At 34.6% G+C, this 14009-nt stretch overlaps 1 protein-coding gene across 1 annotated transcript in view; it reads right to left on the bottom strand.

Moving 5' to 3' along the window:
* LOC123563132 (PRKCA-binding protein-like) overlaps positions 1-14009 on the bottom strand; it is a 51338-nt gene that overhangs the window by 19297 nt on the left and 18032 nt on the right. Inside the window, exons 2-3 of the mRNA XM_053524368.1 lie at positions 7488-7728; positions 5688-5876 (exon numbers count right to left, since the gene is read on the bottom strand). Coding sequence (XP_053380343.1) covers positions 5688-5876; positions 7488-7728 — 430 coding nt within the window. The remainder of the gene's footprint in view (positions 1-5687; positions 5877-7487; positions 7729-14009) is intronic.

The raw sequence follows: 14009 nt of genomic DNA, 5'->3' as shown, positions 1-14009 counted from the left end.
AATACTACCATGGAAGTTTGAAGGTCGGGGGGCAGTGGTTTGCCCCTTTGGGAGCATAAAAATCATTTTTTGTAACCAATTGCTATTTAGGGGGGGGATGAATTAAAATTTTTGAATTTTAAAGTACAAGAGCTGTCCGTAAGACAATATTTTCTTCAATTTAACATAAAAAACCTAGTTTTTTAAACCAAAGGAACCTAATTCAAAAATTTTCCTGATTTGATCAAGGCAATAAATTTTGATAATTTCATGAACCCCATTGAAAAAAACAGCCCCTATGCAAAAAAAACCTTTTTCTTTGATTTGTCCCCTTTCGACTAGTTTTGTCCCAGATACCTGTATTCAAAATTTACCCCTTAAATTTTATCAAGGCTATTTTCTAACAAATTTCATGAAATCATGAAAAATACAGTCTTTTATCGCTAAAAAGGGTTTTTTTATTTTACCTAGTGACCCAGTTTTTAAAACCCCGATACCCATATTCAATTGACCTGATTTCATTAAAGGGAAAATTTGATAAAATTTTTGTATATCCAGCGAAAAAACGCCCCTATTCGTACACAAGGTTTTTCTTTTTAAATTTTACCGGGTGACCTTTTTTTGACCCTAGGAAACCCTATTCAAAAATTTAACCCAGTTTCTCCCGACAACTTTTGACAAAATTTTATGAAAATCCGGGGAAAAAAGCAGCCCTATGCAAAACAAGGGTTTTTTTTTTTGACCTTGTTTGTTTTTTACCCCGATCCCTATTCGTAATGGCCCCAGATTTCATAAGCAATCTTTGACCAAATTTCTGAAGATCAATTGAAAAAAAAATAGCATCTATTGCATACACAGGTTTTTCTTTGTTTGACTAGTGACCTATTTTTTTACCCCGATGCCTTTTTCGGGAAATAGCCCAGATTTATCAAGGGAATCCAAGTTTTAAAAGGGGGATAAAATCGTTAAAAATTTAAATTATAGTTATGGAATTGGTCTCCTGGTGTGACTTTGATGTAAACAACATTTGGTTTCAATCAAAAGTTTAATAGTAAAGATATTTGACTTTATCAAAAAAAAACCAAAAATTTTTAAGTTAAAAAGGGGCATAATTCTGTCAAAATTCAAACAGAGTTATGGGGGTTGTTTTCCTGGGGCAGACTTTGATAGTAATAATATTTTTAAATTCAAAGTCAATAGTTTTAAACCCAAACATTTAAATTAAAGAGCCCTCGAACACGAAAAGCCCCCCCTTGATGCATTCAGTAATTTCACAAGGGACAGAAATTATAGCTCACGTAAACAAAAATTCTACTTGTGGTTTAATCTGATTTGACCTTTAAACTATAAACCCAACAAGAGATTTTGGGATTGGGATATCCCCGAGCCATTTTTGAAAGTTCCAAAATTTTAGACAGTCCCGGTCAAAACAAAGGTCAAATTTTTAATTCATTTCAAACAAATTTTTTGGTCCAAATTTGAAAGCGTGGTTGAGAAAAGTGAAAGTGGGCAAGGTCAATCTCAAGATCAAAGTTCATATCAGCACATAAAAAATATGCTTGTGGTTCAAATTTAAGGGTGTAGCTGAGAAAAGGAAAAATAGGTCCCCGGTCAAATCAAGGTTAAAAATTTTTTTTTGGAAAAAAAAAACTTGCTGTGGTCCCCAAATTTGAAACCTGTATTAAAAATGTGAAAGTAGGTCCAGGTCAAAAAAAAGGCGTTTTTTTCGGAACAAATTGATGTGGTCCCAAAAATTTTAAGGTTGTGCTACAGAAAGTGAAAGTAGGTCACTAGGGCAAGATCAAGGTCAATCATGTCAAGGTTATCTTGCCACTCAAAACTTACATGTGGTCCAAATCTGAATGATGTAAGATGGGCTGAAGTTTCTAAGTTTTTTCCCCACTAAGCTTATGAACCATGTGCCCCCAAGGGGGGGCATATTTTTACCCTAAGGAAATTTGAAAAAAATTGGTAGGAACCACTAGATGATTTACATTTCAAAAATCAAAAACCATAGTCTTTGTGGTTTGGACAAAAAGTTTTTTAAAATTTTTCCCCATTTAAATCTAGGGAAACCATGTGACCCCGGCCAACCATTTTGCCCTTGGGGAATAAATTTTAAAAATCTTAGTAAAGGACCCCTAGTGTGTCATATACAAAATATCAAAGCCTAGGTCCTGTGGTTTTGGACAAGAGGTTTTTTAATGTTTTTTCCTATACAAGTCTTTTAAAACCCTGGACCCCCGGGGGGGGGGCTAATGCCCAGGGGAAAAAAATCGAACAATCTTGGGGAGGACCACTAGATTTTCTACGTACCAAAATTTTAAAACCCTAGGCCCTATTGTTTTGGGCAAGAATCGAAAAACCCTTTAACTATTCCGGCCAATGTGACCTTGACCTTTGACCTAATGACCTAAAATCTAGGGGTCATCTGTGGTCATGCCACCTCCCACAATTTTTCCCGACCCCAACCCAAAATTTTGGTTTTTGCCCGGGAAAACCATTTTATGTTCCATTCTCTGTGACCTTTACCTTTAAATATTCCCAAACAATACGGGGGCATTGCTGGCTGACCAACCTACCTACAATTTCGTGACCTAGACCCCAATGTTTTGGTCATCCAGAAAACCCCTTTAACTGTTCAATGTCCTTGACCTTTACCCTTTTAAAATACGACTCAAAAAAGGGGTTTTTTTGGCATGACCTCCCCTTATCCTTTCTGATCCTAGGGCCCAAAAAGTTCTTGAGTTATCATTTGAAACCGTTTACTTTTCGGGTCCGGACCTGACCTTGACTACGACCTCAAAAACAAAGGGGGGATCGCTGGTGATGATCAAACCCCCTACAATTTTATGATCCTGGCCCCAAGGGGTTTTTGAGTTATCATCCGGAAATGGATTGGTCTACATTCCGACCGACCGACCGACCGACCCACCCACGTCGCCGACAGACCCGACATCTGCAAAACAATAACCCCTCCTTTTTCGAAGGGGGGGATAAAAGGGATAATTCTGTCAAAATTTTAAATCAGAGTTGTGGGGGGTTTTTTTCTTTAGGTGTAGACTTTGATAGTAAATAATATTTTAAGTTTTAAGTAATAGCTTGATAGTAACAGGTATTTGATTTACAAAAACTTTAACCAAAAGCGACGTGAAACCGGGCGAGTGCAAAAGCCTTTTATTTTCTTCGAAAAGTCAAGCTAAAAATGGGAGAATTTACCCGGGAGTTTTATTAAAAAACCCCCCAAAAAAATTTCTTTTTTTTCTTTACTGTACCCCAAAAAACAAAAAACCACACGATTGAACTAAACAGTCTAATGGTCATAGATCCAGGCTTCTTTTTAAACTGGGTATCAGCCTCTTGGAAATGTAAAATCCACTTATTGATACATTTCCCAAGGAAATTTTTAACAATATAATTATAAAAATGTTTTCAAAATATTTAAAATAGTAAGTTTACAAGACATTCAAATCTATAACAGAATCAAATGGGTGAGATTTTATACACCATTGCATAAATGGGTTTTTAAAGTCCCGGGTTGCTGTTTGGATTCATGACTCCACCCCCGATGTTTCGTTTTTAGAACGTTAATTATAATTAAAAAAAAATATATGGAAAAGAACTGTGTTTTCAAATTGTAGATGTAATGTATTTAATAAAAAATAGAAAGTCTGAGAAAATATCTGTGATGGCTTTGAGTATGTTGTTTTAAAAAAAAAATTCCTAATCTATAGATGTAAAATTTTTTGATAATCTAAACATGGCATTGGTATTGTCATTCGGGCAGAACTTTAGTACATGTATATATAAAAACTAATTTATGGATGCTTGAATAAAGACGCAACTGAGTGCTCATGTTCTAAAACAAAAAATTCAAAAGTTTTTTCAATAAATCGTTTCCGTTCACATATTTCTTCTGTCCTTTCATCACATCTTTTTAACCCTTTCCATAAATCATTATGTCCCTCTCTCTTTTCTGTTCTGTCCCTTTTGTCAACCTTTAACCTACAAAAAAAAACCCTTAAAATTTTATGCCCCCTCCTTAGTTCGTTCTTTAAATACAAAAACCCTTTAAATCGTTTTCCCCTCTCTTTCTGTTCTTTAACCCCTTTTACCTTAAATTGTTATGTCCCCCTCTCTTAGATTTGTTTTTTAACCTAAATATACCTTAAATGTTATGTCCCTTCTTTTGTTCTTTAACCTACAATATACCTTAAATGTTTGTCCCTCTCTCTTTGTTTTGTTTTTTAACCCAAATTACCTTAATCGTTATGTCCCCCCTTTCCCTTATCTGTTTTTTAACCTACAATATACCTTAAATCGTTATGTCCCCCTCTCTTATCTGTTCTTTAACCTACAATATACCTTAAATCGTTATGTCCCTCTCTCTTAGATTCTGTTCTTTAACCTACAATATACCTTAAATCGTTTTATCCTACCTTCATGCAAAATAAAGGCAAAAATCAAGGTGTCAGTTAAATTTTGCTTTATTTGGTCAGTGACTAAATAAAGCTTGGCGGACTACTTTTTGGATTTTTTTTTTAAAACGACGCCTTGTTTTTGAGAATAACTGCTAAAAGACATATTTATGCAATTATTTTCATAAACGCGCTTTTATTAGGTATGTGAGACCATCACAAATGTATAGTGTATGCATACCGTACTTGCAATTACTAAAAAAAGTTTTTATAACGGAAACGCTCGGAGAAACGGAAAGTGACTCATGTATAGCGTTTGTTCAGAATTTTAGCTTTCTACTCGTCAATCTAGGAATATATTGCATCTGTAATGGAGTGTTATTGAATAAAATCATCGAGGAAACGGTTTGCCTATTCGTTTTGTCAAGGGGCGATATGGCGTGTATATAAGTCTCGTCAATCGTTTGCTTGGTGAGGATTGGCAATCCGACATTCAACTGAACTTCGGACAAAACTTCACTTGGCAGCAAATTAAAATTATTCTTTAATGTTCAGCAGAACAGAGATGTCAGACACAAAGCAGAACAAGGTTAGCCTTTGTTTTTCGGCTCTAATTTTATAATATTTTTATTTTAAAGACCTGTTTGTGTAATGGTGGGGCGTATTAATTTCTGTGCAAGACAGACTCAGATCTAGTTGGTGGTAAATTTTGAATTTTAATTAAAGAATGATTTTAGATCAGGAGGTAGGATAAATAGAACATTAGGTTACTGTCTTATAAATTTAAATTTATAAGACAGTAACCTAATATTCTCTATATGTCCCTCTCTCTTATCTGTTCTTTAACCTACAATATACCTTAAATCGTTATGTCCCTCTCTCTTAGATTCTGTTCTTTAACCTACAATATACCTTAAATCGTTATGTCCCTCTCTCTTATCTGTTCTTTAACCTACAATATACCTTAAATCGTTATGTCCCCCTCTCTTATCTGTTCTTTAACCTACAATATACCTTAAATCGTTATGTCCCTCTCTCTTAGATTCTGTTCTTTAACCTACAATATACCTTAAATCGTTATGTCCCTCTCTCTTATCTGTTCTTTAACCTACAATATACCTTAAATCGTTATGTCCCTCTCTCTTAGATTCTGTTCTTTAACCTACAATATACCTTAAATCGTTATGTCCCTTTCTCTTATCTGTTCTTTAACCTACAATATACCTTAAATCGTTATGTCCCTTTCTCTTATCTGTTCTTTAACCTACAATATACCTTAAATCATTATGTCCCTCTCTCTTTTCTGTTTTGTCCCTTTTCGTCAGTCTTTAACCTACGATTTACCTTGCAGAGGACTAAAGTCTTCAACTCATTCTCAAATAAAGAAAACAAGAATTTCATAACGTTCTCACCAATGTCTAGAGATTTTCCTTGTTTTGGATCTGCATGCAGCTTGTTATAATTGATACTAACATCTCCCTGTGCAAATAAAATGAACATTTTGAGTAAGTAACAATTCTCTGTATACATCATTACATATTCCTTAGGAAACAAGAGCTGTCGAAGGACAGCAACGCTCGACTATTCAACAGCCTTGTCAATTGAATGACTATTAAAGTCGAAAAAGGGGCATACTTTTGTAAAATTGCAAAACAGGGTTATGGAACCTGTAAAATGCATATCAGCTCATGACAATGGACAATTGTGTGATGTTTCAATCCATTCCCATTAGTGGGTACTGAGATACCAGCTTACAAACAAAAACTTAACCAAAAACTGCTAAGTCGAAAAAAGGGGCATAATTTTGTAAAAATGCAAAGTAGAGTTATGAAACCTGTGCACTGCATGTCAGATCATTGCACAGAACAAGTGTGTGAAGTTTCAATCCATTCCCATTAGTGGGTACTGAGATACCAGCTTACATACAAAAACTTAACCAAAAACTGCAAAGTCGAAAAAGGGGCATAATTTTGTAAAAATGCAAAGTAGAGTTATGGAACCTGTGCACTGCATGTCAGATCATTACAGTGAACAAGTGTGTGAAGTTTCAATTCATTCCCATTAGTGGGTATTGAGATACCAGCTTACATATGAAACCTTAACCAAAAATTTCCAAGTTGAAAAAGGGGCATAATTTTGTAAAAAAGCAAAAAAGAATTACAGAACCTGTGCACTGTAAGTCCGTTTATCACAGTAAATAAGTGTGTGAAGTTTCAATCCATTCCCATCAGTGGTTACTGAGATATCAGCTTACATACAAAAACTTAACCAAATCGGGACGCGGACGCAGACTTGGACGCCGACGCATGGGTGAGTCCAATAGCTCTACCTAGCTCTTTCTTTGAATAGTCGAGCTAAAAACTGGAACAGAAATCTTAAGTGCAATGGTCACTCCAGGTCATGCGTCTGATCTGACCTTAGTATCCAAGCTTAGAACTTCTTGCAAGCTGTACAGGAGTTTCTGATGCATTTGCTGCATGACGATGCAAAAAGACGTCAAATACCCTAGATGTATGATGGCTAAACCTGCTGTAACTGAATGAACGCTAAAATTCCTAAGCTACTTAAAGAAAATAGTTCTTAAAGTAATGCATTATTTTTTACTTTAACTTCTTATAAATTTAATCTATATCGTATGTAGTACAATAGCTCTCGGCAGGGTCTTTTTGTCCCACGAACATAATTATAGCCTCAAATCAGTATCTCAATCCACATATAAAACCTTATAATACCATGTCTCACTTAAAATGTAATAAATTTAAATAATTACTATAATATGTATATTTTACATTTTGCAGAAGGGAAGTGTTCATTAAAGTTCTCATTCTTATATTATTTTTTACATTATTATTTTTTTAATCAATATCAACTGGAATCCAATTTCTAAGGAATGTTATGTAACAGTTACAGCACTACCATACTGCTGGTATTAATTTGTGGAAAATATGTGAGGTGCTGGGAGGTGGTTGGTGGCATTTACAGATTATACAGAATTCCTTAGCAAAACTGAGTAAGTATCATTCAAAAATTAATGGTTCTGCATAATTATATACCAGTCCCTATGCAGAAATGAGCTGGTTTCGAACATACCTTTATAGACTGTATCATGCGAGCTACCTCCACTTTTGTTCTGCCCTTCACTGACTGTCCATTCACACCCACCAGCTCGTCTCCAGACTGTAAGGTTCCATCCTTGGCTGCAGGTGTGTTGTCAAAAATCTGTACCACATATAGGCATGGACAAAGTGGAGCTCCGCCCCCTATACTGATCCCTATCAGATTCTTTTCATCCTTTGTCAGTGCCACACTTCCTGATGTCACTGTCATTCCCCTGAAACAAAAATATTAATATTTCTATTTCTACAGGCTAGACTCTATTTTTTGAGAAAAGTCCTGAATCCATACCATCTTCCCAAATGCTGTGCAGACAGTGAATAGGAGCGATGTATTTACATGCATTCCTTTCTAGTATAATTTGGAATTATATCAATTTTGTCTGGTTTTTTACAACTTTATCCAGTTTCATGGACTTTTGGTCAGTTTAAAAAATGTTTGGGTTAAAGGCTACCAAGAACTGAATTCATTCATGTAACTAAGAAAGTGATAGAATGTACTTGAAAAGATCGCTGCATCTTTCATTGATTATTTTCAGAAGTGCTGTTCACATGACCAAATATTTACATTGGTTGTAAAATTTGCACCTGCACAATATTTGCATAGGTGCAAAATTTAATATAATATATCAAGATTTTGTTCAAATGCAGTGAAAGGATTTAGGGTGCAAATAAATTTACTACCATCATCTGGCTTATGAAATTCATTACTGCTGGATTGATTTTTTTTTTATATTAGGCCAGAGTTTTTTTATCTTTCGTTTTACGGGAGATTTTTGAAAAATGAGCAGGGGGGGGGGGAAAAAAAATAAAAAAAAAAAGCTTGAAAGTGAGCATCTCGGAAAAAAAATAAAAAAAAAATAAAATTTTTTTAAAGATTTTTTTTATTTTGTTTAACTTTGTTAAGTTTTTTTTACTTGTGTTTTGGCCCAGTTTTTAAATTTGTGATGTTGTTATTTTTTTAAGACAAAAAAACCCCTTTTACAGGATGAACATTAAATTTTTAAAAATTTTCATCTGCTTGTAATAAACTGCTCAGGCACTGTAACTCACACTGGAATCTTAAAATTCAAAAAGCTTGTTTTACTTAATTTAATGGAAGACAAAATTTATTTTACTGTTACAACAGCCAATAAATTTCATACAGAAAGTAGAGACAAAAACAGTCTGGTATAAAGTGGCCTAGTAGTTAGTATTTTGGTGGTTGGTTTGCTTGCATTTTCATCTTGAACTCTGCTTTTTAACATATAATTTTCTTATTTATCTTTCACCAATATCATTTTTAAACGACTAACTTAACAGTTTATGCCAGCTTTTAAACTGGATTTTTCACAAAATAAATATTAAAAACTTTAAATACAGCCAGGCGGGGAAAATTTTTTTTTTTTTCAGGGGAAAAACGAAAGATAATCTGCAAAAAGTAATCTGAAAATTTACCTCATTTAACTCTGAAATTTGCACCTTTTTATAATACATTAGTTCAATACTAAATTGCTTTTTAAATTTGCACCTTTTTATACACCAAAGTTCAAGTACGAGTTCATCACTTTTTGAAAAATTTGTCTCCAAAAAAATATTCTTATTATTCTTTAACCTTATGAATTCATTGAAGTTCAAAAAAAATGGACCATCTGTCTGAGTTTTTTGCCAACACTACCAGCTGCTTTATGCCCACAGCCCCAAAAGCCTGTGAAAGTGTGAGGGGTCACCTTTGAAAAAAAATGTAAAAAATCGCTTTTTCAACATTTTTTTGTTCTGCAAACAATAATTTTTTTGAAAAAAATTTTAATGTCAAGCCCCTTTTGATATTGAAATTACCTTTCATGGAAAACTTATAAGTTGAATCTATTGAAAAAAAAAGGAGTAAGACAACTTTAGACATTTAAATTTTTATTACTGTCACTTTTATAAAGGATTATTATGAACAATTTATTTTTCCCAAAAAAATATACGGTTGGGAACCATTTTCCCGGACCATTTTTTTATTTCGGCCCCATTAATTCTTAAAAAAAAAAAAATTTGAAAAAGGGGGGGGGGGGGGGGGGGGGGGGGGTTTTTTTGGGTGGGGGGGGGGGGGGGGGGGGGGGGGGGGGGGGGGGGGTTTGGTGATTAAAGAGAAAAAGTTATCAGCAGACAGTCATTTGATTGATTTTCTTTCCACACTTGTACCACAGTGTGAACTACCGCCCCTGCGCATTGCATTTCATGCCCCGTTAAAACCAAAATTGTTTCTAAACCAGGGGATTATCATCAAAACCCAAACATTTTTCGCCTTATAAATAATGGTTTTTTTTAAAATAAGAAAAACATCTAAAAATTCTGATAAAAAACCTAAAATGAATAACAACGAAAAAAAGGATATTGCTGGTCCCGGAAATGGGCCGTCCCCGGGAAAAAAAGGGTTTCCCAACCCGTAAGTTTGAAAGGGGGCTAAAAAAAATTTGGACACAAACTGTCCACCACCCTGTAGAAAGAGAGAAAAAAAAAAAGTTAAAGATTATCGGTAATTCGTGATAACTAAGTAAAGTTTACCTTGTTTTCAGATTTTAATTTTAACCCCCCCTAAGGTAAAAAAAGTGTGTCAGTATCTTGACATCTGAAACGGGGATCAAAGGGTATTTTTTCTCGAGATTGCATGCATTACGTCATTTTTCCGCCATGTGACATACAGTCTAATCGTACCCCATCGGTTCTAAAAATTTCTGAAAAAAAACAATAAAAATTTTTTTCTTTAATTTGTTATCAAAAGCAATTTGCTATATCCCGTATAAAAGGAAAGTTTAAAAGATGTTACATAGTGGTATCCTACCTTTGCCTTTTGCCCTCAAGGAAAATTTTCTTATTTTTTGACAAGAAAAAAAATTTTAAATTTTTGGTCAAAAAATCTGTACAAAAATTTTTTAAAACTTTTTAAAAAAACCCCAGTGACACACTTGCTTATTTTAAAAAAGCACTTTACTTCGTTCACGAGGTCCGTAAAACCCATTCTGCCCCTAACGAAATTGTTTGCCAAAATCGTCTTTCTTCTTTTTAATCGCAGCCGCCTTTCATTATTTTTTTTTTTTATTCTGTTTTTGTACTTTCTGGTCAAAAGTCTTTTTAAACCCTTAGTATTTTCATTTATTTACTTTTAGAAGAAAAGTAACTAAATCGCGCTGTTTTTAATTTTTTCTGATATCGAAAAAATTTGACCCCTTTTTTTTAGAATTTTTTCCTACAATTTTTTCGAAATTTTTATTAAATCAATTGAATTCAAAAGTTTTTTCTCAAGGGGGTTGAAAACTTGAAACGTAAAAAAAATGAATGCATCCCCCGGTTTTTTTGTACGTGTCAATGTAAAAAGATTTACGTAGGCCCCCACGGCTGTGGAATGGAAAATTACCGGTGTCGCGTGAATATCCACCGTGGTAATATTACCACGCGTGTATAAAACGGGGCGGCGTGGAACGCCGGTTCCCCGGGATGCCGGATAAACGCACGGGGGTCTTAGCTTTGATATAATACCAGTATGAACATAAAATTATTTAGAATGTTTTTGCACAAAGGGGAAAAATAATTTTGGGGTTCAGGAGCGTTCAATTCGGGGTTTGGCATCAAAGCCACATACTTGAAAAAAAAAGGGTTTATTTCTAAAAATAATCAAAGTCTTTCTTTTTTAATAGTTTCAAAATTTTATGAATTGGGCTGATATGAATACTAGGGAAACCGGGGGGGGGGACAATGTTAGAAAACACTGCGTGCTACTAAAATATAATAAATTTGGTAAAATGTTTTTTAAGGGGAAACATTATATTCTGTTAAGCGGACTTTTTTGTGGTGGAAACAAATTAGCATTGCTCCCCCCCTTTTTTGAAAGAAAAAATAAAACTACCTATCTTCGAAATCAATTATAAATATGTTTGTGTAAATGTTTAATGATGAGCTTTATAGAAACAGGGGCGGATTATAACTGACGCCTTTTTGATAGAGAAATATGACGTACAGCGTATGTTAAAATATACGGGTGTTGTTAGTTTTAGACATATATACAAAAACCACGTACAAGATTATCAAGAATGATATTTAATATTCAGGTGCGTAGCAACTCGGTGTGTGCATAAAAGCAACATAGTTTTAAGAAAAAGGAAAGTTTTTTTGTTTTCTTTTTTTTTTTTTTTTTTGTTTTTCATAAACAAAATGATTCAGACCTTTTTAGAGTAGTGTTAAATTGTTAATACTTCTCCGTACATTTACTTTAAACCGAATATTATGAACTGATACAATCTTTAATAATCCAGGGGCGGCTAGAAACTGATACGAACTTTAAAAAATCCAGGGGCGGCTAGTGAGGAGTATACTACGATAAATGTCTATGCGGGCGGCGTATATATGATATACCTTTATAATGCAAAAATGATTCAGAATGGCTTCTGCGTCTATTTTTAAAACTTTATTTTCCAGTGCGTGGCTTGAGGCCATCGCAAGGGTGCACACTAAAATGTAATAACATTTTGATGAAAATATATTTATTTCTATTTAAAGAAAATAATTATTCTGTATTGAGCAATTATCTGCGTGGTAACAGAGCATCCTGTGGAATTAATTTCGAAGTGATTTTTCCGTGTAGTACATTAAAATCAAATGTTTAACGAGTTGATTCTTAAAAGAAACAAGACAGAAGCGGTTACTTAGCATTTTTGCGGTTCGGCGTGTGGCCGTTAATATTAAATGGACGTTGTTAGTCTAAGTTGAAACAACTGATACGTATTAGACCTTCCTGGTTTAAGACATGTATAGAATACGAGTACGATGTATTAATTTTTTTCAAGAATGATTCCAGCATTTAATGGCGTAATTTTTTTAATATTCAGGTGTGAAGAAACTCGGGTGTGAGCACCAAAGCAACATATGTTAAAAAATGGAAAATTAATAAAGTATTTCATATTAAAATTTCTCTTAAAAGGTTTCCGTATATTGTGATAATTACTCGGCGGCGTGAGAATCACACGGTTTCGGGTATAGCCGTGATAATCGCACGGGCGGTTTTAGTTTTACACATATTTACCAAAATGATGCTTAAAATTATTCAGGAATGATTTCTGCATCAACGGATATAAAATAATTGGGTATTCAGGCGCGTATCAATTCGGAGGTGAGCATCAAAGCCACATACCTTGAAAAAAAAAAAGGATTTTTTATGAAAATATTTGCCTTTCTTTTTAAAATAGTTTTAGTTTTATTCAATATATGTTATCTAAATTGGACTGAAATGCTTAACCACGAGCTGATAAATTATAAAATAATCCAGTGCCTGGGCGGGTACTAGGCATTTTTTGCGGCGTATTTGAGCATCAAAGCAACATATTTTGAAAAAAAAATGGGAAAAGTAATAAAGTAATTTAAGGTTTCCGTATCTTGCGATAACTACGCGGCGGCGTGAGAATCACACGGTTTCGGGTATAGCCGTGATAATCGCACGGACGGTCTTAGTTTTAGACATATGTACATATATGGTAAATAAAATTATTCAGGAATGATTTCTGCATAAACGGGTATAAATAATTGGATATTCAGGCGCGTATCAAATCGGTCGTGTGCATCAAAGCCACATCCTTTGAAAAAACGGCGTGAGAATCACACGGTTTCGGGTATAGCCGTGATAATCGCACGGACGGTCTTAGTTTTAGACATATGTACATATATGGTAAATAAAATTATTCAGGAATGATTTCTGCATAAACGGGTATAAATAATTGGATATTCAGGCGCGTATCAAATCGGTCGTGTGCATCAAAGCCACATCCTTTGAAAAAACGGCGTGAGAATCACACGGTTTCGGGTATAGCCGTGATAATCGCACGGGCGGTCTTAGTGTTAGACATATATACTTTGAAAACGAGATGCCCAAGGGCAAGATGTCGAGTCCGTCGGCTGACAAAAGGACTCGGAGTTGCACACGAAACTCTGTCTCACTGAGACAAACATTTGTGCCAAATAGAACAATTGTGTCAGGTTATTTTATAATCCCACATTCAATGACAGTTTTTGGCCGGACAAGGTCAATTATAGCCACATTTGACCTTTAAACTCCAAGTGTGACCTTAACCTTTGAGATATTGACACAGGTGTTTGCGCGCGATACGCCGTCTCATGGTGATGAAGAATTCTGCCAAATTATTTTAAAATCCCACATTCAATGACAAAGTTATTGTCCGGACAAGGTCAATTATAGCAATATTGGACCATTAAACTCCAAGTGTGACCTTGACCATTAAGATATTGACGCCGGTGTTGCATGTGACACACCATCTCATGATGGTGGCAATTGTGCCAGGTCATTTTATAATCCCACTTTCAATGACGAAGTTATTGTCCAGACAAAGTCAGTAATAGCCGTCTTTGACCTTTAAACTCAGTGTGACCTTGACCGTAAGATGTTGACACGGGTGTTGCACGCGACACGCCGTCTAATGATTGGTGAACAATTGTGATAAGTTATTTTAAAATCCCACAATCAATC

The sequence above is a fragment of the Mercenaria mercenaria genome, chromosome 2 (assembly GCF_021730395.1).
Source record: "Mercenaria mercenaria strain notata chromosome 2, MADL_Memer_1, whole genome shotgun sequence".
Classification (NCBI taxonomy): Eukaryota; Metazoa; Mollusca; class Bivalvia; order Venerida; family Veneridae; genus Mercenaria; species Mercenaria mercenaria.
The sequence above is the reverse complement of the archived record's forward strand: the minus strand, read 5'-3'. Positions and strand labels throughout refer to the sequence as shown.